The sequence below is a fragment of the Microcaecilia unicolor genome, chromosome 1 (genome assembly GCF_901765095.1).
Source record: "Microcaecilia unicolor chromosome 1, aMicUni1.1, whole genome shotgun sequence".
Taxonomy (NCBI): Eukaryota; Metazoa; Chordata; class Amphibia; order Gymnophiona; family Siphonopidae; genus Microcaecilia; species Microcaecilia unicolor.
Genome location: NC_044031.1, coordinates 46210590 through 46236080, shown reverse-complemented (window position 1 = coordinate 46236080; position 25491 = coordinate 46210590). Strand labels below are relative to the sequence as shown.

The 25491-nt window shown below is 45.8% G+C and overlaps 1 protein-coding gene across 4 annotated transcripts in view; it reads right to left on the bottom strand.

Annotated features, from left to right (window-relative positions):
- CCM2 (CCM2 scaffold protein) overlaps nucleotides 1–25491 on the bottom strand; it is a 277985-nt gene that overhangs the window by 131640 nt on the left and 120854 nt on the right. The window contains exon 3 of one of the 4 annotated variants that reach the window (XM_030196787.1): nucleotides 15280–15363. The exons of the other annotated variants lie outside the window; for them this stretch is intronic. Within the exon in view, the coding sequence (XP_030052647.1) occupies nucleotides 15280–15363 (84 nt within the window). The remainder of the gene's footprint in view (nucleotides 1–15279; nucleotides 15364–25491) is intronic. 4 annotated transcript variants of the gene reach the window in all.

Below are 25491 nucleotides of genomic sequence, written 5' to 3'. Positions count from 1 at the left end.
ACTGCTTTCCTTTAGTTTGCAGTATCTTGTGATTAACTCCTTGTGAGCTTTCCCTCTCTGCCCCAGCAGGCTGTGGGTGAGAGCTCAATCTTCCTTGCATGCCTTAGTGATCAGCAGCTGTTCTAGGGGGATGATCCCTCCCTTACGTTCACTGTAATTCCATCAAGATTTTTCATCATCTCCCAAGTCATTCCCCTTTTATTTACACCGAGTTAATCCCCTATATTCTCCTTTGAGTTACAGCTTTTCCTCTCTGCTGGGCTAATGTTCTGGCCATCTCCTTGCCTTTGGGGTGGCTAGATACAGATACTGTGCAGAAGGCAACAATTCTGTCTAAACAACTGAGCTGTAAGTTGAATTTTCCTTGTTTATTCTGAATACGACAATAAAAAAGATTTGCTTAGGAACTGAAAGTCTACTGGTAAAGCTTCTACTCGGGGATGGTTTTAGCTGGTTGTTGAAGCTACTCTATACTTTGCCTAGAATAGTACACCAAGGAAGCTTATTTCAATGTGAAGCAGCCTAGTAAGCAGCTGGTCTCATGCTCTCTTTTAGCATTTCCATGTGTTCAAAAAGCGAAGATACTTACCTGTAGCAGATATTCTCAGAGGACAGCAGGCTATATATTCTCATGTGTGGGTGTGTCCAGCGTTGCCCGGTTCGGAGCTTGGGGAAAAAAAAAGAGCTTTGTACAGTTTTACGAGCACACGCCACGCTCCCACCACGCATGTGCGAGTGCCCTCCCATCCAACACGAGAACGCGGGATCATCAGTACAACGAAATAGCAGAGAGAACTCTAAGGGGAGGAGGGAGGGTATATGAAAATACATGGCCTGCTGTCCTCGGAGAATACTTACTACAGGTAAGTATTTTCACTTTCTCCAAGGACAAGCAGGCCAATAATTCACCAATGTGGGAAACCCTAACTACCAGGTTCACCGAAAACGGTGGTCAAGTGAACCTCGCAATGACAAGGTCAGAATACAGATTATGTAACACAAAACCTTATAGGAATAGATGTTATTTTAAATTTTATCAAATTACTCTTTATTAATACAATTATTCCATCATTATTTAAAATCCACACTTATTTTCTTCTCTTATTTCTGAAACACAACTAGTTTATATCAGAATACAGATTAACCTGAAACTATATACAAACTGTATGAGTGCAACCTGGAACAAATCAAAACAGGCCTGAGGCGCTGGAGTTGGATTCTAGACCCCAAACAAATTCTACAATACCATCTATCCAAACCAACTGTGATGTTGGGTATCCTTTTCAAGGCAGTAGTGAGATGTGAATGTGTGGACTGAAGACCACATTGCAGCCTTGCACAATTTATTAAACGGAGGCTGACCTCAAGTGGGCTATCAATACAGCCATGGCTCTGACATTGTGAGCCTTGACACGAAGCTCAAGACAGCCCAGCCTGGGGCATAAGTGAAGGAAATGCAGTCTGCCAGCCAATTAGAAATGGCAATGTTGGCAAGACAATCGATTGGTTCAGATGAAATTCCCAACACAATCTTAGGCAGGAACTTAGAGTGCGTAGGGAGAACAACTCTGTGGATCCACTACTAAAGCCTGAAGCTCACTTAAATGCGAGCTGAAGTAACAAGACACTAAAAACATGACCTTCCAGACCAAGTACTTCAGATGACAGGAATCAAGTGGATCAAAAGGAGCTCTCATCAGCTGGATGAGTACAACATTGAGGTCCCATGACACAAGTGGAGGTTTCCATAGGGATGGAGGAACACAACACTAAAAGCACAAACCAGACCAAAGGTAGTAGTGTAGTCAACACAACACTTCTAAAGAGGACAGGAGAACAACATAGGACTTTATTCAATGAAAGACCTGACACAGAACTGTGTTTCGGCAATAGTGCCTGCCTCAAGAGTCTAAAAATTAAAATACGTACGTAGAAGAAACAATTATAAAATAATATAAAATAAACTCATAACATAAAAAAATATATTTTAAGTCATATAAATATACATAATACATAAAGAAAAAAAGTGAAGCATAGTGGTTGAAATCAAGGCTAATGATAAAAGACGTGATGGAAGACGACTAAAGGGTGATATGAAGCCAAGTGTAAGAACACAAAGCATACTAGTGAAAGAAAGAAAGGGGTGGCCTAGTGGTTAGCGCACCGGTTCAAATCCCACTGCTGCTCTTTGTGATCTTGGGCAAGTCACTTAACCCTCCATTGCCTCAGGTACAAACTTATGAATGTAACTCACCTTGAGCTACTACTGAAAAAGGTGTGAGCAAAATCTAAATAAATACATTATTTTAGAACAGTCACTACTCAAAGTAAATCCAGATATATGGTCCAAAAGAGTGTAGCTAAAAAAAAACCAACAAAAAAAGTGCTGAAATGATAGAAAAGAAAAGATAAAAAATACGTAAATAACATCAAGAAATTGTGTAAACAGCATATAGACAGTGTTCTATGGGACAAGTGCAACAACTGTGATATGTAAAGGGAATATATATATTCATATCTCTTGAAAAAACATGGTATATCAAAAAGCACACCAAAGTAATTCCATATTATATATAATGAAAAAGTAAAGTGGTGAGGTAAAACAAACACTGAAGGTAAACGTGAGGAAAGTACTTACAAAAACGGTAAAATAAGTACATAAGTATTGCCATACTGGGAAAGACCAAAGGTCCATCAAGCCCAGCATCCTGTTTCCAACAGTGGCCAATCCAGGTCACAAATACCTGGCAAGATCCCAAAAAAGTACAAAACATTTTATACTGCTTATCCCAGGAAGAGTGGATTTTCCCCAAGACCATTTAATAATGGTCTATGGACTTTTCCTTTAGGAAGCCGTCCAAACCTTTTTTAAACTCCGATAAGCTAACCGTCTTTACCACCTTCTCTGGCAACGAATTCCAGAGTTTAATTACATGTTGAGTGAAGAAATTTTTTTCCGATTTGTTTTAAATTTACTACATTGCAGCTTCATCGCATGCTCCCTAGTATCTTTGGAAAGCGTAAACAGACGCGTCACATCTACCCGTTCAACTCCACTCATTATTTTATAGAGCTCTATTCTCCCCTCAGCCGCCTTTTCTCCAAGCTGAAGAGTCCTAGCCACTTTAGCCTTTCCTCATAGGGAAGTCATCCCATCCCTTTTATCATTTTCGTCGCCCTTCTCTACACCTTTTCTAATTCCACTATATCTGGGTTTAATCGGTGCAATATTGTCTAGTACTGTTCTGCATAGGGGTGAGTCCGTTGTAGAATTGTTGCCCAAATGTTGGCGGGTCTATTTTGCCTCTCGTAGTATAAGTTTGTTGTTTTTGTTGAGTATTTTTTGTTTACCAGTGAAGGGAGAAGTTTGCTCTGTAGTGATCAGACCATGCTGTGGCTGTCCATTTTGTGTCTATTAGTGTGAGATTTGGTTCTGATGAGAATTTGTGGGTGATGATGTCTAGCGTATACCCTTTAATGTGGGTGGGCTGCATGTTTGGCCAGTGGAGTTCCCATAGTTGAAGGAAGTCCTTGCACTCGCATACGTTGCTTAGGTTGGTATCTTCAAGGTGAAGGTTAATGTCACCTGCTATGAGAAGGTTTTGGGTGGAAACACAGGTGTTTGATATGAAATCCACAAAATGCGTTTGGGATTCTTGCCAATTGTTTGGTGGTCTGTAAAACAGGATAAGGTCTATGTGTATATATATATTTATTTATTTTTGTTACATTTGTACCCCGCGCTTTCCCACTCATGGGAGGCTCAATGCGGCGGGCAACGGAGGGTTAAGTGACTTGCCCAGAGTCACAAGGAGCTGCCTGTGCCGGGAATTGAACTCAGTTCCTCAGGAGTCCACCACCCTAACCAGTAGGCCACTCCTCCTCGTCCTGTAAATATATATATGTTTGGTGGTCTGTAAAACAGAATAAGGTCCGTGTATATATCTATCTTTGGGAACGTCTGCCCCCCCCCCCTTTTTTTTTAATGTTCTAAATGGTTAAAAGGGTTTGAAAAGAGATTCTCTCTGAATTTTAATTCTTCCCTCCTATAAATAAGAAACTCATGAGTATGAGATTTGGACATTCAGCCATCCTACAGTAAATCTGCAGACTCAGTAGTGAATCACTAAGTGCAGGAATCCAGATACTCAACACTGACAGAAAGAACTTCTTTGATATCAACTACAGTGCTCCAAGTACCTTCTAGGTAATTATATAAAGTGTATTAGTATATTTATTTTTAGATAGTGGTAGAGCTAGCCATAATTTTATACATATATGCATACATCGTTTCAAAAAATAAATTTTTTCATTCCCTGTTATGGAATATTTATATGTATGGTTATTACTCTTTATACTAAGTTCACTAGGCTGATGGCTCCATGTGGATTTTTCCTATATATTTTCATCCCATACAGCAAACCTGGTAAGGTTTTTTTGGTTTTTTTTTTTTTTTTAACAATTTTATCTGAAAGTTCGAAAGGTAACATAGTAAATGACAACAGATAAAAACCTATATGGCCCATCCATTCAGCCCAACAAGGTGGCTAGAGGTTGCATCTACCACTCTGTGCAGGTTACACACGCCTCTGTATGAAGGCCATTTATGTTTTGCTTTGATTCCATCTTCTATATAGGGATCTTTTGTGTTTAGTCCATGCATTTTTGAATTCTGTCACTGTCCCTGCCTCCCCCAAATCGGTAAGGTATTTCAGGCATGCACCCCCCACTTTATATAGTTTATGGATGAAACAGTTGATAAAGAAGTGCTTATGCACGGTTGGACAGTGCTATATAATGAGTTATGTTAATGTTTGTTCATAGGGTGATCTGTCAAATATTCCCTATTGATTTCAAACAATTTTATAACATTGTCATTAGGTTTTATGTACAAATGAAGTGAATGTTAAACCAATAAACAACTTTAATATCTCCTCTCTTTGGCCACTTCACCATCTAATTATCTCAGAAACATGATAAGGTACAAAAGCTGAAGGAGATGGTTTATTTGCCCTGTAACAAATATATTTTGTGAAATTAAAAAAAAACAAACACAGTGGAAACTTTGCTTGCCTTTTTGTTGGTGAAAGATAAAGGTCTGAACAAGAGGTAGAAGGAAACAGCTCCTCACTTAAGCTTCTTTGGGAGAAAGAGACCCCTTACTACTATAACTCTGTCCTAATTCTTTGTTGGCAGAAACTTGTTGGCACCACTGACTTTGCACCAATCATCCTAGCCTCAGGATTCTGTGTGTATAACAATCTGCATTAAGGCATTGGCACGCAGGCTCCACATCAGTACTTTTAAGCCATGGTATTCAGCCAGGTGGATGATACTCAAGATCAGCATTGATGTATTAATCAGGTACAGTTTGGTCCTTGATATAGCATTATGCTGAAATTTTCACAATAGTCTCACGTTTTGGCTAAGACCCAATCACCTCTAATGACGACTGGGATTTGTAGGCCACTGAATGTGGGAATTCACCCATTCTCTTGAAGCCAAAAAGCTCTGGGTAGAAGACTTCACCTGCAATTTTGTTTGTTTTTTGCAACTCCTGTGGCATTAAGGATTTTTCCCCAGCCTAAAGCCATGAATTAAGCAAGTCCCTCATAGCACATAGCTAAAGCAGTTTTCTTCACCCTCCATTTATCTTTGGGAAGCAGATCATCAAATTGTGTCAGACTGAGACAAAGGTGGCAGATTGTGTCCATCCTTGAAGCCCATCTTTCTATCACTAGGGCATCTCTTGAAGTCCAGTTTTTCCTTAGCTATGCTACTTTTCAACATATAAAAGTTAAACCGATAACCCCCCCCCCCCCCAAAAAAAAAGGGGGCTTTTATTTTTGGAAGGCAGAAAAACTGAATGGAAAAGATTTTAAAAAAAAAAAGGACTAGAGTTGAGAGCATTAGGAACATATGTCCATTTGGCAAAACATATCAGAAAACAAAATGAGGTACCTCTGTGAAGGCATGACACATCCAAATGCTCGACACATTGGATAAACGTATATTCAAAAACTTTTCTGGTGCTTGCTGAACTTGGAGTGAGTTACTTTTAGATTGTAAGCTCTTTGAGCAGGGACTGTCCTTCTATGTTTGAATTGTACAGCGCTGCGTAACCCTAGTAGCGCTTTAGAAATGTTTGTTGTTGTTTGGCTTGATTCTGCTTGCTGAGTGAGAATTACTGTACTTGAATGTAATTCACCTTACGCCATAAAATGAAAAAGGTGCAAGTTAAATGTAAATAAAAATGACAGCCAGACTTTTAGTGGAAATATATAAAGCAGAGGCTTGGACAAAAGGCAAGGTAATAGTGGAGGTGTTGTGTTCCTACTACAGTCTGTACTTCTCACTAAATGTTTTTGGGTTTTTTGATCCAGAGGAACAGAACAGCACCTAGAGACTATTTCTTTAAGAAAAAATATATATTTTGAGTCCTTTAGATTTAGATGGGTTGGAGTTTCCCAGTTTTCTTGGAACCAGATGTACTTGGTTATAGAATTCCTACCCACCCTCCTGTGATGAACAGATTCACCCACATGGGCTTAAAGACATGCAAATTCCGACAAGTGGACCCGATGCACTAAGGGCTTGAACATCCTTTTGGATGGATTTATTTCAATTTATTGATCTATAATCTGCCATTCCAATAAAATTACTTCTCAAATCAGTAAATCACGAAAAAGCAAAGCTACAATAAATAATTCAAACAACAGAAGAATCTGAAGGCTGGAAGGGGAATTCCACAAGGCATAATCTAACCATAAAAATCCAGAAGACACTGCTGGTAGTAGTTACAATGGGTTAATAGTTTTAGTTTTAACCTACAGGGGAGATCAGTCATAAATAAAATGTAAGGCTGGGTGTTTCCTATGATTAAAAGTCCATCTCCCGTTGTGACTAGTATTGGGGAACTTGGTGGCAGTATGGGGCTCAGACCACTTTCAGACAGGTTGGCAAATCTGAGCTTTGGAATCTGGGATAGTCAGCCCTTGTAAATGCCTCCTCTTAAAAAAACCAAAAACACAAAAAGAAACCCTTAATAATCTTAGTAACTCACTTAGAAGTGATCAGATGCAGAAGTACAAAGATTTGGAGAGTGATCTAGTGGGTTTCACCGAGGTCTCTGGGTGCCTTCTTGTTAAGAATAAGTTCTGGACCTCAGCGGAAAAGGATGGAAGACAATACCATAAAGTCACTCTTTAGGTGTATAGCGAATGCTACATACCTGTAGAAGGTATTCTCCGAGGACAGCAAGCTGATTGTTCTCACTGATGGGGTGATGTCCACGGCAGCCCCTCCAATCGGAACACTTTCTAGCAAAGTCCTTTGCTAGTCCTCGCGCGCCGATGCGCACCGCGCATGCGCGGCTGTCTTCCCGCCCGAACCGGCTCGTGCCGGCCAGTCTCATATGTAGCAAGACAAAGAGAAGGGAAGACACAACTCCAAAGGGGAGGCGGGCAGGTTTGTGAGAACAATCAGCCTGCTGTCCTCGGAGAATACCTTCTACAGGTATGTAGCATTCGCTTTCTCCGAGGACAAGCAGGCTGCTTGTTCTCACTGATGGGGTATCCCTAGCCCCCAGGCTCACTCAAAACAACAACCATGGTCAATTGGGCCTCGCAACGGCGAGGACATAACTGAGATTTACCTAAAAAATTTACCAACTAACTGAGAGTGCAGCCTGGAACAGAACAAACATGGGCCTAGGGGGGTGGAGTTGGATTCTAAACCCCGAACAGATTCTGAAGCACTGACTGCCCGAACCGACTGTCGCGTCGGGTATCCTGCTGCAGGCAGTAATGAGATGTGAATGTGTGGACAGATGACCACGTCGCAGCTTTGCAAATCTCTTCAATAGTGGCTGACTTCAAGTGGGCTACCGACGCTGCCATGGCTCTAACATTATGAGCCGTGACATGACCCTCAAGAGCCAGCCCAGCCTGGGCGTAAGTGAAGGAAATGCAATCTGCTAGCCAATTGGATATGGTGCGTTTTCCCACAGCCATTCCCCTCCTGTTGGGATCAAAAGAAACAAACAATTGGGCGGACTGTCTGTTGGGCTGTGTCCGCTCCAGATAGAAGGCCAATGCTCTCTTGCAGTCCAATGTGTGCAGCTGACGTTCAGCAGGGCAGGAATGAGGACGGGGAAAGAATGTTGGCAAGACAATTGACTGGTTCAGATGGAACTCCGACACAACCTTTGGCAAGAACTTAGGGTGAGTGTGGAGGACTACTCTGTTATGATGAAATTTGGTGTAAGGGGCCTGGGCTACCAGGACCTGAAGCTCACTGACTCTACGAGCTGAAGTTACTGCCACCAAGAAAATGACCTTCCAGGTCAAGTACTTCAGATGGCAGGAATCCAGTGGCTCAAAAGGAGGTTTCATCAGCTGGGTGAGAACGACATTGAGATCCCATGACACTGTAGGAGGCTTGACAGGGGGCTTTGACAAAAGCAAACCTCTCATGAAGCGAACAACTAAAGGCTGTCCTGAGATCGGCTTACCTTCCACACGGTAATGGTATGCACTGATTGCACTAAGGTGAACCCTTACAGAGTTGGTCTTAAGACCGGACTCAGACAAGTGCAGAAGGTATTCAAGCAGGGTCTGTGTAGGACAAGAACGAGGATCTAGGGCCTTGCTGTCACACCAGACGGCAAACCTCCTCCATAGAAAGAAGTAACTCCTCTTAGTGGAATCTTTCCTGGAAGCAAGCAAGATGCGGGAGACACCCTCTGACAGACCCAAAGAGGCAAAATCTACGCTCTCAACATCCAGGCCGTGAGAGCCAGAGACTTAAGGTTGGGATGCAGAAGCACCCCTTCGTTCTGGGTGATGAGGGTCGGAAAACACTCCAATCTCCACGGTTCTTCGGAGGACAACTCCAGAAGAAGAGGGAACCAGATCTGACGCGGCCAAAAGGGAGCAATCAGAATCATGGTGCCTCGGTCTTGCTTGAGTTTCAACAAAGTCTTCCCCACCAGAGGTATGGGAGGATAAGCATACAGCAGACCCTCCCCCCAGTCCAGGAGGAAGGCATCCGATGCCAGTCTGCCGTGGGCCTGAAGCCTGGAACAGAACTGAGGGACTTTGTGGTTGGCTCGAGATGCGAAGAGATCTACCAAGGGGGTGCCCCACACCTGGAAGATCTGTCGCACTACACGGGAATTGAGCGACCACTCGTGAGGTTGCATAATCCTGCTCAACCTGTCGGCCAGACTGTTGTTTACGCCTGCCAGATATGTGGCTTGGAGCACCATGCCGTGACGGCGAGCCCAGAGCCACATGCTGACGGCTTCCTGACACGGGACGAGATCCGGTGCCCCCCTGCTTGTTGACGTAGTACATGGCAACCTGGTTGTCTGTCTGAATTTGGATAATTTGGTGGGACAGCCGATCTCTGAAAGCCTTCAGAGCGTTCCAGATCGCTCGTAACTCCAGAAGATTGATCTGCAGATCGCGTTCCTGGAGGGACCAGCTTCCTTGGGTGTGAAGCCCATCGACATGAGCTCCCCATCCCAGGAGAGACGCATCCGTGGTCAGCACTTTTTGTGGCTGAGGAATTTGGAAAGGACGTCCCAGAGTCAAATTGGACCAAATTGTCCACCAATACAGGGATTCGAGAAAACTCGTGGACAGGTGGATCACGTCTTCTAGATCCCCAGCAGCCTGAAACCACTGGGAAGCTAGGGTCCACTGAGCAGATCTCATGTGAAGGCGGGCCATGGGAGTCACATGAACTGTGGAGGCCATGTGGCCCAGTAATCTCAACATCTGCCGAGCTGTGATCTGCTGGGACGCTCGCACCCGCGAGACGAGGGACAAAAAGTTGTTGGCTCTCGCCTCTGGGAGATAGGCGCGAGCCGTCCGAGAATCCAGCAGAGCTCCTATGAATTCGAGATTCTGCACTGGGAGAAGATGGAACTTTGGATAATTTATCACAAACCCCAGTAGCTCCAGGAGGCGAATAGTCATCTGCATGGACTGCAGGGCTCCTGCCTCGGATGTATTCTTCACCAGCCAATCGTCGAGATATGGGAACACGTGGACCCCCAGTCTGCGAAGTGCCGCTGCTACTACAGCCAAGCACTTGGTGAACACTCTGGGCGCAGAGGCGAGCCCAAAGGGTAGCACACAGTACTGGAAGTGACGTGTGCCCAGCTGAAATCGCAAATACTGTCTGTGAGCTGGCAGTATCGGGATGTGCGTGTAGGCGTCCTTCAAGTCCAGAGAACATAGCCAATCGTTTTCCTGAATCATGGGGAGAAGGGTGCCCAGGGAAAGCATCCTGAACTTTTCTTTGACCAGATATTTGTTCAGGGCCCTTAGGTCTAGGATGGGACGCATCCCCCCTGTTTTCTTTTCCACAAGGAAGTACCTGGAATAGAATCCCAGCCCTTCTTGCCCGGATGGCACGGGTTCGACCGCATTGGCGCTGAGAAGGGCGGAGAGTTCCTCTGCAAGTACCTGCTTGTGCTGGAAGCTGTAAGACTGAGCTCCCGGTGGACAATTTGGAGGTTTTGAGGCCAAATTGAGGGTGTATCCTTGCCGGACTATTTGGAGAACCCACTGATCGGAGGTTATGAGAGGCCACCTTTGGTGAAAAGCTTTCAACCTCCCTCCGACTGGCAGGTCGCCCGGCACTGACACTTGGATGTCGGCTATGCTCTGCTGGAGCCAGTCAAAAGCTCGTCCCTTGCTTTTGCTGGGGAGCCGAGGGGCCTTGCTGAGGCGCACGCTGCTGACGAGAGCGAGCGCGCTGGGGCTTAGCCTGGGCTGCAGGCTGTCGAGAAGGAGGATTGTACCTACGCTTGCCAGAAGAGTAGGGAACAGTCTTCCTTCCCCCAAAAAAATCTTCTACCTGTAGAGGTAGAGGCTGAAGGCTGCCGGCGGGAGAACTTGTCGAATGCGGTGTCCCGCTGGTGGAGCTGCTCTACCACCTGCTCGACTTTTTCTCCAAAAATATTATCCGCACGGCAAGGCGAGTTCGCAATCCGCTGCTGGATTCTATTCTCCAGGTCGGAGGCACGCAGCCACGAGAGTCTGCGCATCACCACACCTTGAGCAGCGGCCCTGGACGCAACATCAAAGGTGTCATACACCCCTCTGGCCAGGAATTTTCTGCACGCCTTCAGCTGCCTGACCACCTCCTGAAATGGCTTGGCTTGCTCAGGGGGGAGCGTGTCCACCAAGCCCGCCAACTGCCGCACATTGTTCCGCATGTGTATGCTCGTGTAGAGCTGGTAGGACTGAATCTTGGCCACGAGTATAGAAGAATGGTAGGCCTTCCTCCCAAAGGAGTCCAAGGTTCTAGAGTCCTTGCCCGGGGGCGCCGAAGCATGTTCTCTAGAACTCTTGGCCTTCTTTAGGGCCAAATCCACAACTCCAGTCATGTGGCAACTGAGTGCGCATCAGCTCTGGGTCCCCATGGATCCGGTACTGGGACTCGATCTTCTTGGGAATGTGGGGATTAGTTAATGGCTTGGTCCAGTTCGCCAGCAATGTCTTTTTGAGGACATGATGCATGGGTACTGTGGACGCTTCCTTAGGTGGAGAAGGATAGTCCAGGAGCTCAAACATTTCAGCCCTGGGCTCGTCCTCCACAACCACCGGGAAGGGGATGGCCGTAGACATCTCCCGGACAAAGGAAGCGAAAGACAGGCTCTCAGGAGGAGAAAGCTGCCTTTCAGGAGAGGGAGTGGGATCGGAAGGAAGACCCTCAGACTCCTCGTCAGAGAAATATCTGATGTCTCCTTCCTCTTCCCACGAGGCCTCACCCTCGGTGTCAGACACAAGTTCACGGACCTGTGTCTGCAACCGTGCCCGGCTCGACTCCGTGGAACCACAGCCACGGTGGGAGCATCGAGAGGTAGACTCCCTCGCCCGCATCGGCGAAGCTCCCTCCGCCGACGTAGTCGGGGAGCCTTCCTGGGAGGCTACCGCAGTCGGTACCGCACGCGGCACCGATGTCGGAGACCTCACCTCGGGCAATGGGCCAGCCGGCGCCTCGCTCGACGGTACCGGTGGCGCAGGCACCCCCGGTACCGGAGGGGTACGGCGCAACAGCTCTCCCAGGATCTCTGGGAGAACGGCCTGGAGACTCTCGTTCAGAGCGGCTTTGGAAAAAGGCATGGAAGCCGATGCAGGCGTCGATGTCAGAGTCTGTTCCGGGCGTGGAGGCTGTTCCGGGCTGTCCAAAGGGGGAGCGCATCGACACCTCTTGAACAGAGGGCGAACGGTCCTCTCGGTGCCGATGCTTACTGGGTGCCGACTCCCTCGGCGACCCAGAGCTCTCGGTGCCGACATGGGAAGGGGACCGATGACGATGCTTCTTCGATTTTTTGGAACGAAGCACGTCACCGGAGCTTCCCGGCACCGACGAGGAGGACGTAGAATCCAGCCGTCTCTTCCTCGGGCCGAGGCCGAAGAGGGTCGGTCTTGGGGGGGCTGTACCGCAGGAGCCCTCAGGGTAGGGGGAGACCCACCCGATGGCTTACCGCCACCAGCAGGGGAATGGACAGCCCTCACCTGCACTCCAGACGAAGCACCACCGTCCGACGACATCAGCAGACGAGGAGGTCTCGATACCACCGACACCGACGCAGCCCTCCGATGTCGCCCCGATGCAGAGGGCCGATGTCTCGATGCACTCGATGCAATCGGGGGCGAGGATGAAGGTCCGGGCGCCGACGACGTCGAGGCAGTCGATACTCCCGGTGCCGATGCCGACGAACAGCCCGAGAACAAAATGTTCCACTGGGCTAACCTCGCTACCTGAGTCCGCTTTTGTAAGAGGGAACACAGACTACAGGCCTGAGGGCAGTGCCCAGCCCCCAGACACTGAAGACACGACGCGTGCCTGTCAGTGAGCAAGATTACCCGGGCGCACTGGGTGCACTTCTTGAAGCCGCTGGAAGACTTCGATGTCATGGGCGGAAAAATCGCGCCGGCGAGATCAAAACTCGAAATGGCGAAAATGGCACTACAAAAATAGGGGGAAGAAAAAACTTTGACCGAGGCCTAAATAGGGCCTACCCCGACGACGAAAGAAAACTTACCGGGGTAAAAAACTCGAAGTACGGGAAGGGAGAAAACCAAAAGGCCTCCTCCCGACACCTTTTTTCTTCTTCCTTTTTTTTTTTTAAAGAACAAAGTCGAAGAACGACGCGCGAGGTCAACTTTGGGGCGCGAACGGCGAAACACGACCGTACCGAGCGCGGACAAAAGAAGACTGGCCGGCACGAGCCAGTTCGGGCGGGAAGACGGCCGCGCATGCGCGGTGCGCATCAGCGCGCGAGGACTAGCAAAGGACTTTGCTAGAAAGTGTTCCGATTGGAGGGGCTGCCGTGGACGTCACCCCATCAGTGAGAACAAGCAGCCTGCTTGTCCTCGGAGAACCAGGTATTTCAGCAGGTTATTTGAAGGGCCTTGGGCTTTCTGAGAACTTGGAAACAAATGGTTATCACTATCCCCAGCAAGGAAATGTCCTCTCTAGTGTGGAATAATTTTAGAGAAACCTTCTCAAGGAACCAAGAGTAATACTTCACCATTGTTCTCAACAGATGAGTGAAGATGAGAGATCTCAGAAAGACTCCTCCAAAAGTTGCATGACCATTTAAGAATGGGTACTACAAGTTGCAGTTGGTCAGTGGTATGACTCTTTGAACCAAGGCGGCAGGTGGACTAAATTGACATTTACATTGACAAACCTGATTATGAGAACTGATGTAGACTGCTGATGCATCAAAGTACCCAATGCATGTGACTTGGTATATATTTCCAAAATTGCCTTATTTCTATACAAAACGTCATTTCAGTCAAGACTTGACAATGTGCTGCATAGTAGACTGCATGTCCTTGAATGACGCACAGAGGAAACGTCAAAGCATGGTGGATGTCATCCAAGACACTAATAGTAGTTCCCAAACTTGTCCTGGAGGCACCCCAGCCAGTCAGGTTTTCAGGGTACACACAGTTAATATTCATGAGATTTATTGTAGATATCCTGAAAACCTGACTGGCTGGTGTGCCTCCAAAACCAGGTTTGGGAGCCACTGCACTAGTGTTTCTTATCTTTGGAAGCAAAAACATCCTCTAGGCATGTCTGTTTTGGATTGCAGCCAAATCTTAACCAAGTCAGAGCCCTCAAATGCTTATGCTGATGAAGAGTGCCAAAGTCTTCACCTGAAGCTTGGTTTGCCTGGTTCAACTCATGAATTGTCTTGCCAGCTCTAAAAACTCCTCAAGCAAGAACCAAGGAATTATCTAAACTTCCAAGTTCATTCTTGGTTTGAGGAGTCAAGGCTAACAAGGCCATCAGCTGCACCAATGTCTATGCCTGTAACAGACAAGCCCTGGCCATCAGTGCAACTGGTCTATTTAAGCTTCAAGGCCAATTCTGTAAACATATGGGTAGGTGGAGTTCTGCATGACTTGAACCATTCTTGGTGGCATCTTGGCACACAAGCTGCATGAAGATATAGAACTTCTTGTAGCACTCAGCACGATCTCTGAGTGGCGCCTTCTGCAAGTAGCCTGTTAGGACAGTGGATTAAGAACTGGGGAAGCCAGGTATCCTATTGCTGCGCCTTGTGATCTTGGATAAGACTTTTCCTTCCATTGCCTCAGTTACAATAAATTGTAAGCCCTGCAGACAGGAAAAATACCTACTGTACCTAAATGCAACTCACCTTGAAATACTGAGAATAAAAAAAGTGTAAGCTAAATCCAAATTTTTATTAAAGCTGTAGGCTTGTACCTCAGAATCAAAGGATGCAGAAATTCAAGAGAAATCTCATATGAAAGTAGTCAAGCATATACTCAATGAATGGGCTACTAATATAAGTTTGTGAAGGAATACTATTTTTTATGGTGGTGAACAGTAAACACTAAACTTGTAAGCTCTTGCCTAGGATGCTACTAGAAAAAGAGGGAGCTTACTTTTAAAAATTGCTAATACTAAGAGAAAAACTGCTATAGAAGTGGTCTAAAACAATCCTCCTCCTTCAAACTGTTCAACCAGTAATGTGAAGGAACCCTCCCTATATGCCCAGGCAAATCTTGGAAAGATTTTCTGTGCTGGAACAAGAGCCACATGGCTGCTGCATGTAGATCCACTGCACCTATTAATCACCAGAAAACTCAGAGTGATGGAAATTATGCATTTCTGGATGTGTAAATTTACAATTACATGGCTGACAGTCCTTCAACTTAACCACTTGCTTAGAGAATGAATCTTTGTAAATAGCAAAAGCTGGTAAAGAATACTCACCTTTGCATTATCTATTAAATGCAATATTTCAGTCCGGCTGGAGGGGTTCAGGTACCCAGGAATGGATATTAGTTGGCCTATATACTGAACAGAGAAAGAAGAGAAGATCATCTAAAACCATCTGACAGATTCCATTTTTTTACAGCTTAAAACAACCATTTCCAAAGGGTTTATCCCATTCTAGTTTTTATACCAAAGTTAAATTTCCAGCTACAGTTTTCCTAAAAATGGATCATCTTCAACCAACCTGTGTTGACACAAGCAGCATATTTAAAAGGTAAGAAGTGGCAATAGGGATGGGACCACAATTATTAGCAAGAAAGGTATACTTGGTGAGAAAGAAGGAGAAATTATGTCTTACCTGAATTTTTTCTCTCGTCAGCGACACTGTTCTGGACAAATGGGTTATCTCCTACCAGCAGATGGAGGTAGAGAAAACTGAATTCTACCAGTAACATCACTGTATAAGCTGTGATGCTCCCTGAAATAATCCAGTGTGCAACGGCCCCAAGCACGTGGTCCCTTTTTGAAACGCACCCAGTCCCATTAACCACTACAGCTGTAATAAGTAAGTAAGCAAAACACCACAGTGGAACTCGCTACCCTGCATTTACACGGGAATAGCCATCTCATGGGAACCCCATATGGCTGCCAATCACAATTGGCCTTTTTTTAAAATTTATAAATGAACTGATTTTAAATTAACTGAAAGGGAACACAGAGCACAGCCAGAACCCTAGGCCAAAAAATCTTTCAAAGGTGGGATGTAACTACAGAAAAGATTATCACGTAAGAATTTCTCCTTTCTTAGCATCGGCTTCCACTGTTCTGAACAAATGGGATGTATCAAAGTAGATCCATTGGGCGGGGGAAAACAATGCCCCCTGAATGATTGCTCTGTCAAAGTCTGAGAGGACTCCGGCCAGCAAGTCCAATCTCTAGTGCTTAGCAAAGGAATGCAGCAACAACCAAGTAGCTACCCTGCAGATCTCCCTCAGGGTACACCCTCATATAGTGGGCCTTGAGTTCCTGAGGCACTGGACAATTCTTGCCGATGTAAGCGGACTCAATAGCTGCCTTAATCCACCTTGAAATGGAGGCCTTTGAGGCCACCTGGCATTTCTGAGGGCCATGGAAGACTATAAAAAGAAGTGGCCCGAGACACTAAACTCATTTGTCTCCTTTAGGTACCTGAGCGGCATCCTCCAGATGTGCAGCCTGTGAAGCCTACAATCCTCCGGTGACAATCCCTGCACAACAGAGGAGAGCACGCAAACCTGAATCACATGGAACAGAGACACCACCTTCGGAAGAAAGGATGGGACCATACAAAAGGACACGGAAATCCTCAGAGGAGGATAGATAGTGATCCCGATATGACAGGGTCTGCAATTCTGAGTTCTTCCTAGCAAAGGTGACAGTCACCAAAAACACTGTCTTCAGGGAAAGATCCTTGATGGAAACCAAGGGCAGGGTCTCAAATGGAGCCTCAGGCAACACCCAGAGGACCAGACTGAGGTCCCAAAAAGGAAAGAAAAGAAAGGATGAAGAGGGGGCGGGGCACATGCAACACCTCCTTCAGAAACTGAGCCACCTCCCTATGCAAAGCCAGATAAATGCCCTTCACCTTCCCCCGAAAGCTGTGCAATGAAGTCACCAGGACCCTCAGAGAGCTCAAGGCCAGCCTCTGTTCCCGGCCCTGCTGCAGAAAACGCAACACATCAGAGAACCGAGCCCACCAGGAAGATAGGGACCATTTCCCATACCAGGATTCAAAAACACACCAGACCTCAACATAAGCCAGGGACGTAGAGAACTTCCTAGAGTGAAGCAGGGTACAAATCACTGGGGGGGGGGGGGGGGGGGGGGAACCCGCATTTCTCAAACCGTCTCTCAATGGACATACCATAAGCCAAAAGATATCTGGATCTTCCATTTCTTCCAGCCACTGCGGAGCAGAGCCCGGCCCCTGGGCACAGGAAGCAGAATCTCTACCAGCAGATGCCGAAGATCTGAATACCAAGGTCTGTGAGGCCGATTCAGCACCACCAGCAAGAACAGATGAGGATGGTGTGCAATCCTGCCCCAAAACGTGGTAAATGAGAGAACATGAGGGAAGACAGAGGCTCCACTACTGGCTAAGGCTGTACAAGGGCATCTATGCCCTGAGAGGCCAGGTGGCTCTGGCGACTGCAGAAGCACCCCACCTTTGCACCATCTTTGGACACCATCAAGTCTGAGGGGGCCCCCAGTGATTCAGAATGCGCTGAAAGGCCTGGAGTCCCAGTTCTTATTCTCCCGGATCCAGGAGAGCACAACTAAAGACTGTCTGCACATTGTCTTTGCCTGCAATAAGGACCACAGAGAGACTGTGGATGAGTCTCTTCCCACCGACAGACTTGCCACCTCCAGGGCCGCAGCCTGACTCCTGGTTCTACCCTGCTTGTTGATGTATGCCATCGCCATGGCATTGTCTGTCATCACTGACCACTTTCCCTTCCAGGAGTGGTTGAAACTCCTGCAGAGCCAAACACTGCCCGGGTTGATGGACCAGGTTGCCTCCTGGCTTGACCAACTACATTATGCTACTCGTACAAGACGGTGATCTCCCCAAACAAGGAGGCTCACTTCTGTGGTGACTAGCATGCATTGAAGAGTATACAGAAGGATCACTCTCAATAGGATCACAACACTGTCCCATGAGGCAAGACTGTCTCGTCCTGGGTGTGAGCAAGAGAGAACGCTTGAAGTCCTGAGAGGCCAGAAACCACTGTGACAACAGGGCCTGCTGTTGAGGGTACACGTGAGCTCTCGTCCAAGGAACCACCTCCAGAGTTTCAGCCATGGAGCTCAGGAGCTGCAAATAATCCCAGACTGTGGGCTGCAGAAGCTCACAGAACTGGCACCTCTGCACCGCAGTTTCTCCAGAAAGAACATTATTGCCAGTTTGTGTCGAAGCAGATTCCCAGGTATTTCAGAAACAGACAGAATCAGGTGGTTCTTGGGTCAATTCATGACCCAGTCCACAGACTCCAAGAGAGATGACCCTTGAAGTGGCCTGACTGGCCTCCACCACCGAGTTCACTCAAATCAGTTAGTAAGTCATCTACATACAAGTGAACCCGAACCCCCTGGCGCTGAAGATGTGCAACCACCACCATTGCCAAACGTGAGCGGCACTGTAGCCAGGGCAAACTGCAAGGCCCAAAACTGAAAATGCTGTCCCAGCACACAGAAATCTCCTGTGATAATCCACAATGGGGATATGGAAAGAAGCCTCCAAGGAAAATGTGATGACCGAGTGCAGAGTCTCCATCCAAAGTGCTGAACTCTGAGGCACCCAGTGCACCCTCATTGGTTAGGACAGGCAGCTGCTGTTCCTTCTGAGGAATTCATGGCACTGGCTCTCTTGGGGCTGTGAAAAGAACCCTGCCTAAATGATCTGCCTTTATTACTTCCTCCCCTAGAGTTGAGGAACATCAAGCAGACCGCAAACGGCCTGCTTCCTAGTAAATCCCTTGGAAGCACTGAGCTCCCTTGTACTTCCGCTCCGGGAATCTGAGAGGCCATGCCTCCCACCATATCTTTCATCAACTTCTCCAGGTCCTTTCCAAAGAACAAGCATCCCCTAAAGTGCAGCAGACTCAGCTTCATGAAAGCTGCATCCGCCACCCCGTGGCAAAGCTATAACCAACAGTGCCCAACACCAAAGCGGTCACTGAATGGAAGCCAGGCAAACCAAATCATAAAAGGACTCCGGAAGCTGCTGCAAACCACCGTAGCATGGCCCTCGCCACATAACCACCACAAATGGTGGCATGAATGCTGAAAGCCTCCACCGAAAGGGCTGCTGGCTCCATCTTCTTGTCATGGAGCTCTTTAAAGGCTGAACACCCCCCACAATATCGGTACAGCGCCTTCGTGACCACCATGATCAGGGCATCCACCTTAGAGAGCATCCATCCAGCACCTGCCAATCTCCCCTGGAGCGATGGTATAAAGGCGATCATCAGGATTCTCCCACTCTGCCAGCATCATGCAGATGATGGCTTCGAGTAAGGGAAAATGCTTTGGGGGTCCTTAAAGTCCCTTTAGCAGCAGATCCCCCTCCACATGGTCTGTAGCCAAAGGAGTGAGCATGGACATGGCCTTAATGACCTCATCAATAAGACAAGACAGCTCCTCCTCATCTTCCTGAGGCGGGGGTCTCCAAATCTGAATCTTCAGGGGACTAGTGGTCCGAAAGGACCTCCAAATCCTGGGGAGGAGCACCTCCGGTGCCCTCACCTCATCTCTACACTTCTCAACACCCAAACCAGTGTGTGTGTGGGGGGGGGGGGGGGGAGGGGTGTTCTCTGTCCGACTGCAACTGGACTAACTGCAACAAGCTCTGGAGCCTAAAACCTCCAGGGACCCCCCCACAAACAGACCCAAGAGGGGGTAAGAGAGGAAGACCCTTTAACCCCAAAGTGGAAGGGGAAATCCCCTGCTGCTGAGAAGCAACAGCAGGAGAAAAAGGAGAAGACAAGATGGCCTTCGTTCTTGCCAATGTCATTAGGATAGGTCAAGAGGGGTGGGGGGATGGGGACCCGCACCCCTTGGGCAAGATCATGTGGGACTGAGCTGAAGCCTCACCCAATAGCACCAAGAAACACAACTGGGGGCTGTGGAGCCAAGCTTCATGTTCGACAAGGTACTGTCAAGTCTGTGAACCTGGGAGCAGCCATTGGGCTCAACCATGCTGTATAGCTGAGGTTGGCAGAGCAGAGAGCTAGACCAGGGGTAGGAGCACCAATAGCTGGCCTACCACCTGCTGGAAGGTAGAGAAAAATATTGGATTGTTCCACGAAGCACCACAGCTTATATGGTGATGTCACTGGTAGAATTCAGTTTTCTCTACCTTCATCTACTGGTAGGAGGGATAAGAACTCGTTTGTTTAGAGCAGTGGAAGCTGGCACTAAGAAAAAAAAGTATTTTGCAAAGCTGGGTCAGACTGGAGCCTCCATCTTATTAGTAATTGCGAATTCTATCAGCTGATGATATGGGATTTATAGTTACCTAAACGTAAACATCAAAAAGCCCTTTTTATTAATTTGGGGACCCATATGTTAATGACTTATCAAAAGGTTTGAAATTTTATGCTTAATAGACTAATTTGTTATGACTAAAAAAGAGGATTGAGTTCTCCCACAACTAGTAGCACAGGAAGAATTACCATAGTTAGGGAACTTGTAGTGAGTGAGTTAATCTTTAGGGCTGGGGGAGGGGAAGGAAAAGGGGATCAAGGGAGAGATATAAGACAGGAGAACATGGGGAGAAGAAATTGGATGGTCTCTACAGGTACATGAAGGTTATGAGCCAAAGTTCCCTGTGTGATGTGTCTTGTTTCTTTCTTTTTTTGTGGGTAGGGAGGGTTGGTAGGGTGAAGGAAGAGTACAAGGGCACAAATGCAAAGTTATGAGCTGTGTTATTGCATAATAAAAGACGTTTGTTGGAAAATGGAATGACGTGTTGCACATTGTTTGCGTTTTGGTAGTTAATGAAGTGATGTTTTTGCCTGGTTAATAAAGAGATTTTGTCTAAAGGTAAGTGGCAAAATCTCTCTCTCACCACAGTTTTTAATTGATATTTAGATAGGAGCCTCACTGCTGGCTCTGCTATCTTTCCAGTGTAAATAATCTACAATTTTGCAACTGATGTGCCATCACATCAGAATGGCTCTAGCTATATTTAATTTAATTTTTTTTTTAACCTAGAAACATCTTGAGCTATGCATCCTCTGAAAAGACTTTCCAGCTTAGCCATATTAAACTCAGTTAAGGTACATAGACAAATAAAATAGTCAAGTGCTCCAATAATAGCAAACATGTATAAATAGTAAATGTTTTATCTTCAATTTTTCTGATAATTGTATAGTATCAGATGGGTCCTGTGACCTGCTTCGAGCAGAATGCTAATGCAGTGTTTCTCAGTCCTCTTTTAGAACACCTAGCTGGTTTTAGGATTATAAAAATAAGTATGTAAGAGATAAATTTGCATTCCCTGGGACTCTCTAAGTATGCAAATCTAACTCATGCATATTTGTTGTGGTAATACTGAGTACCTGACTGGCAATATATACCTCCAGGACAAGGTTGGCAAACACTGTTAGAAAATTTCACAGAAAGAATAAAAGCAGCTACAATGTGCCACACTGATAGATTGCCTATGGGCTACCTTCAAATTCCACCAATGAATGAACTCTAAGAACATTTTTAGTGTGCAAACCTCTACCTTTTATCCTTTTAAAAAAGAACAGACTGAAAAACAACCTTGAAACCAATAAAAGCACTACAAGGGTGTGAACTAGGCAACGTGCAATAGACTTTGTAAAAAATAAACAAACACAAAGTTGTGCGAATGTATGTGGGGAATGCATGGACAGAGCTCCACAATGTAGTTCAACAAATCTCTTCCAAAGTGAACTTCAGACTGGTAACAATGTTGCACAAATTCAGACCTATTTTGTTAAGTTCAAAGGCCATTATGATGGGAAATCCCTAGAGGTTAAAAGCACAAGGCTCAACATCCAGGGGTGCTTCAAATCTCACAGTTGGTCCTTGTAAGCCTGGGCAAGTGTACCTGAATGTAATTCATCTTGAGCTACTGAAAAAGGTGTGAGCAAATACAAATAATAATGGTATTGTCACTAATGATTCTGGCAGTGTCAAAGCTAGACTGGTGAGGACAACCTCATAGGACTGCTGCATACTACCAAATGGAAATTCTGGCTTTGGATTCCAGGGTTGTCTTCCATTCTCTAGGCTAGTGGAGGGGAGAGGGTGCAGGGGAATCCCAGTCATTACATAGTGACATCAAATGGCTGAACTTAGGGTTCCAGAAAAAAGCCCTAGGGTATGGCTTCTGGCTGAGGGTTATTCCTGAAATAAGTAGACTAAAGGAAGCTGTGACAGGATATAAAACGGCACCCCCCCCCCCCCCCACAAGAAGTTGTGAATGAAGCTGATGGTACCATATTCAAGCCCTTACTGTGACTGAGCTAGAATCCGCCAAGAAGCAGAAAAAACTGTCAGGCCTCCCCACTCTCCCCCCACCCCCACCCCCCCAAAAAAAAAAAACTGGGCTAAGGGTTTTAAATTTCCAGATAGGCTACAGCTCTCTTGCAAGTCAAGTATGTGAAGAACATCGTCTCCCTTATATGTGTGTGAGGAATGAACATGGCGAAGACAACTGGTTGATTAACTGGAAGGCCAATACCCCCTTAGGCAGTAAACTTGGGATGAATGGTTAGATGTGGCACATTATTCTGTTCTGACAATTTATATATGTAGTGCTATGATGTACTTTTGACTAAAATTATATTATGAATGGTTATAGTTAAGAATTATCTGATATTGTGATGATATTATATTGTTGCACCTTAAGAGTATTTTGGTAGTTAAATGAACAGGATGTTTAGATAAGTCCATAAGGCCTTGAATGCATTTACTCTACAAGCTGAAGTGATTACCACCAAATATTCAACCTTGCAGATTGAATATTAACACCTATCCTACCAACAGGGACATGATATACAGAGTACATCTCTGCATATTCAGCCTATCTCTGTAGACCCTGTTGACAGATATGAGTAATGCAGTTATGTCTTCCTGAGTATACCAAATGGGATTGTGGCCATTTATAAATACCAGATTGAGAACCTCTTCCACCTAAAGGTGTAGGCAGGCCTGGTAAATTGTTTTCTTGCAACAACCAATATTTTTTGTATAGTCCTAGAGTGGAGACTAAATGCTGTTTAATTTTCATGATGACAGCTAGTGATTTGAGATTAGGATGAAGAAAGCCCTTGATCTGTGTGACCTGTGATGAAACTATTTCAAGAACAGAGGAAAACCTGAAAGTCTTTTGAGCAGAGAAAAGCAGCTCTGATGAGACCAGTAGAGTTCCTGAGAACCTCTGTGCTGGGCAGGGATCTGCTTTGAGAAGGCTGGAGGAATAAGCATAGAAAAGGGGCCAAGACAACTGATGTGGTGATAGGTGCACAGAATACAATGGGAGTTTTACATTTTCATATGTCTATTTGAGGGGTTCATAAAAAGAGGACTGCAAATGTGGAAGACTAACACACTACACACAGAGACACCAAAGGAAGGTGTAATATAGTCAGCAAAGCTCTTCCAGAAAAATAATAGAATGACTAGTGAAATTCAAACACTTTATTCCTTGACTGACCTAACATGACACCGTATTTTGGCTAATTGCCTGCCTTAGGGGTCTGTTCTTGATATTTCAAAAGGGTATGACCTAGGTATGCTGAAAAAGCATGCAGTCTTTAAAAAGTCGCTGTACAATCTAAAAAGATCCAAATGTGAAAATACTAACACAGCAGAACCAATGTTATGTGAACTACACTAATCTTTCCTTTGGGGTATTTGAGGGGTTCTCCAGGCCTGAAATGGTCCATGGTATTTGCTGTACCATAATTATTCATGAGGGTGAAGAACCCAGCCTGTAACCCACTGGGTTCTACACACTGGGGGAGTAAGTGGCTTAAATTTGTGTGCAACTGTTGATCACAAAGTCTTGGATTTTTCTTGTTTCCTGAGAAAAGGGACTCTCTTCTTCCCCATTTTATTGACATAATACAAAGCAACTTGACTGCCTGTCTGAACTAGCACTGAGCAATCTTGAAGATGCATAGCACCCAAAGGGAGCACAATCATTTGGAACTCCAGTTGATTGATATAGAGCAGCCTTTCAGACTGCGATGGGGTCAGCTGAACAAGATACGAGCAAGGTATGAGCAGAAGTAGCTCTCCATCCAGCAGCAAAAGCATCTGTTGTGAGAACCAATTGATTTTAGTGGTGTATATGGGAAACCCTTGGTCAGGTTACATATGAGCATCCACCACTGCAGCATAGTCTGATCTGAAACTGACAGATCAAGTGTGGTACAAAGAGGCTGGGCACCCAATTCCATTGGCATTTGAAATCCATAGAGCATGGCATGTAAATCTTGGCTCTGATAGTAATGCAGTACTGAATGTTCTGGATACAAAGCTCTGAGTCTACAATCTGTCCAGAGGCAGAAAAGCTTTTAACAGTAAATGATGGCAGATAAAGGACCTGCATGGTCCATCCAATCTGCCCAACAAGGCACCCAGAAGCACACCTGCTACTCTGTGCAGGGTGTAGTTATTCATGCTTAAACACTGGATGGTACTTTGGCCATCATGCCAGCCACACATAGGCAGTTTAATATTATAACATATTGTCCCAAGTATTGCTAACAGTATTTAACTTGCTACTGAAGAGGACTTCCCCTCCTCCTCGAGTTGTACAGCACCCTCACTTCCAGCATATAATAAAATGATATATAATACTGGAGTTGTCAAATCTTCAGCTGTCTTGTCATCTGCAGGACACAGACCATAGACGTCTATCCAGAATTGGCCTTACTTACCCAATACTTGGGTGTGGGGGGTGGGGAGAGAGACAGATTGACAACTTGAACAATATTTCATTCATAGGAGCTATTCTGGAAAATGTTCATCTGTTGATGTGTTAAAGCTGATAAATCCTAAGTACATAAGTAATGCCACACTGGGAAAGACCAAGGGTCCATCGAGCCCAGCATCCTGTCCACGACAGCGGCCAATCCAGGCCAAGGGCACCTGGCAAGCTTCCCAAACGTACAAACATTCTATACATGTTATTCCCGGAATTGTGGATTTTTCCCAAGTCCATTTAGTAGTGGTTTATGGACTTGTCCTTCAGGAAACCGTCTAATCCCTTTTTAAACTCTGCCAAGCTAACCGCCTTCACTACGTTCTCCGGCAACGAATTCCAGAGTTTAATTATGCGTTGGGTGAAGAAATATTTTCTCCGATTTGTTTTAAATTTACTACACTGTAGTTTCATTGCATGCCCCCTAGTCCTATATTTTTGGAAAGCGTGAACAGACGCTTCACATCTACCTGTTCCATTCCACTCATTACTTTATATACCTCTATCATGTCTCCCCTCAGCCATCTCTTCTCCTAGGCTCTGAAGTAGGTGAATTGTTTTGTTTAATGTCAGGTTCTCCAGGAAAGCTGCCAAAGCCAGTTAAATATTTACTGACCATGCCAGTGTAATGAGCAGCTACTACTAGCAGGCAGCTGGTGAAAACTTGGCTGGGGGCGGGGGGGAGGGATCAATACAGGGGCCGA